General features: G+C 56.1%; 1 protein-coding gene across 1 annotated transcript in view; it reads left to right on the top strand.

Annotated features, from left to right (window-relative positions):
- Positions 1-395: 395 nt before the first annotated feature.
- Positions 396-1,097, top strand: part of LOC110391933 (protein qua-1-like) — a 4,551-nt gene continuing 3,849 nt past the window's right edge. Inside the window, exon 1 of the mRNA XM_021383892.1 lies at positions 396-1,097. Coding sequence (XP_021239567.1) covers positions 417-1,097 — 681 coding nt within the window. The 5' untranslated portion in view covers positions 396-416.

Below are 1,097 nucleotides of genomic sequence, written 5' to 3'. Positions count from 1 at the left end.
GGGGAAGGGGAAAGGGGAATGGGATTTGGAATGGGACTGGAGGGAGATGCCACAGAGAAAGGGGAAAGGGGAATGGGATTTGGAATGGGACTGGAGGGCGATGCAGCAGTGGAAGGGAAAAGGGAAATTGGAATGGGAGTGGTGGGATATGGCGCAGGGGAAGGGGATGGGGAATAGGAATGGGACAGGAGGGAGATTCCTCAGGGGAAGGGAAACGGGAATGGGAAGGGGACTGGAGGGAGATGGCACAGGGAAAGGGGAATGGGATTTGGAATGGGATTGCAGGGAGATGCCTCAGGGGAAGGGGAAAGGGGAATGGAATTTGGAATGGGACTGGAGGGAGATGCTGGAAGGGAGGGGAAAAGGGAATGGGAAAGGGACAGGAGGGAAATGCTGCAGGGGAATGGGAATGGGATATGGAATTGGACTGGAGGGAGATGTCTCAGGGGAAGGGGAAAGGGGAATGGGATTTGGAATGGTATTGGAGGGACATGCCTCAGGGGAAGTGGAAAGGGAATAGGAAGCGGATTGGAGGGAGATGCCACAGGGAAAGGGGAAAGGGGAATGGGATTTTCAATGGGACTGGAGGGCGATGCTGCAGGGCAAGTGGAATGGGGAATGGGATTTTGAATGGGATTGGAGGGAGATGCCTCAGGGGAAGGGGAAAGGGAATAGGAAGGGCACTGGAGGGAAATGCTGCAGGGGAAGGGGAATGGGAATGGGACTGGAAGGAGATGCCTCAGGGGAAGGGGAAAGGGGAATGGCAATGCGATTGGTGGGATATTGCGCATGGGAATGGGAAGGGGAATTGGAAGGGGACTGGAGGGAGATACCACAGGGAAAGGGGAAAGGGGAATGGGATTTGCAATGGGACTGGATGGCGATGCTGCAGGGCAAGGGAAAAGGGGAATGGGAATTGGAGTGCTGGGATGTGGCGCAGGGGAAGGGGATGGGGAATTGGAATGGGATTGGAGGGAGATGCCACAGGGAAAGGGGAAAGGGGAATGGGAATGGGACTGGAGGGAGATGTCTCAGGGGAAGGGGAAAGGGAATGGCAAGGGGACTGGAGGGAGATGGCACAGGGGAACGGAAAAGGG

The sequence above is a fragment of the Numida meleagris genome, unplaced genomic scaffold (genome assembly GCF_002078875.1).
Source record: "Numida meleagris isolate 19003 breed g44 Domestic line unplaced genomic scaffold, NumMel1.0 unplaced_Scaffold646, whole genome shotgun sequence".
In the NCBI taxonomy this organism is placed as follows: domain Eukaryota; kingdom Metazoa; phylum Chordata; class Aves; order Galliformes; family Numididae; genus Numida; species Numida meleagris.
The sequence above is the reverse complement of the archived record's forward strand: the minus strand, read 5'-3'. Positions and strand labels throughout refer to the sequence as shown.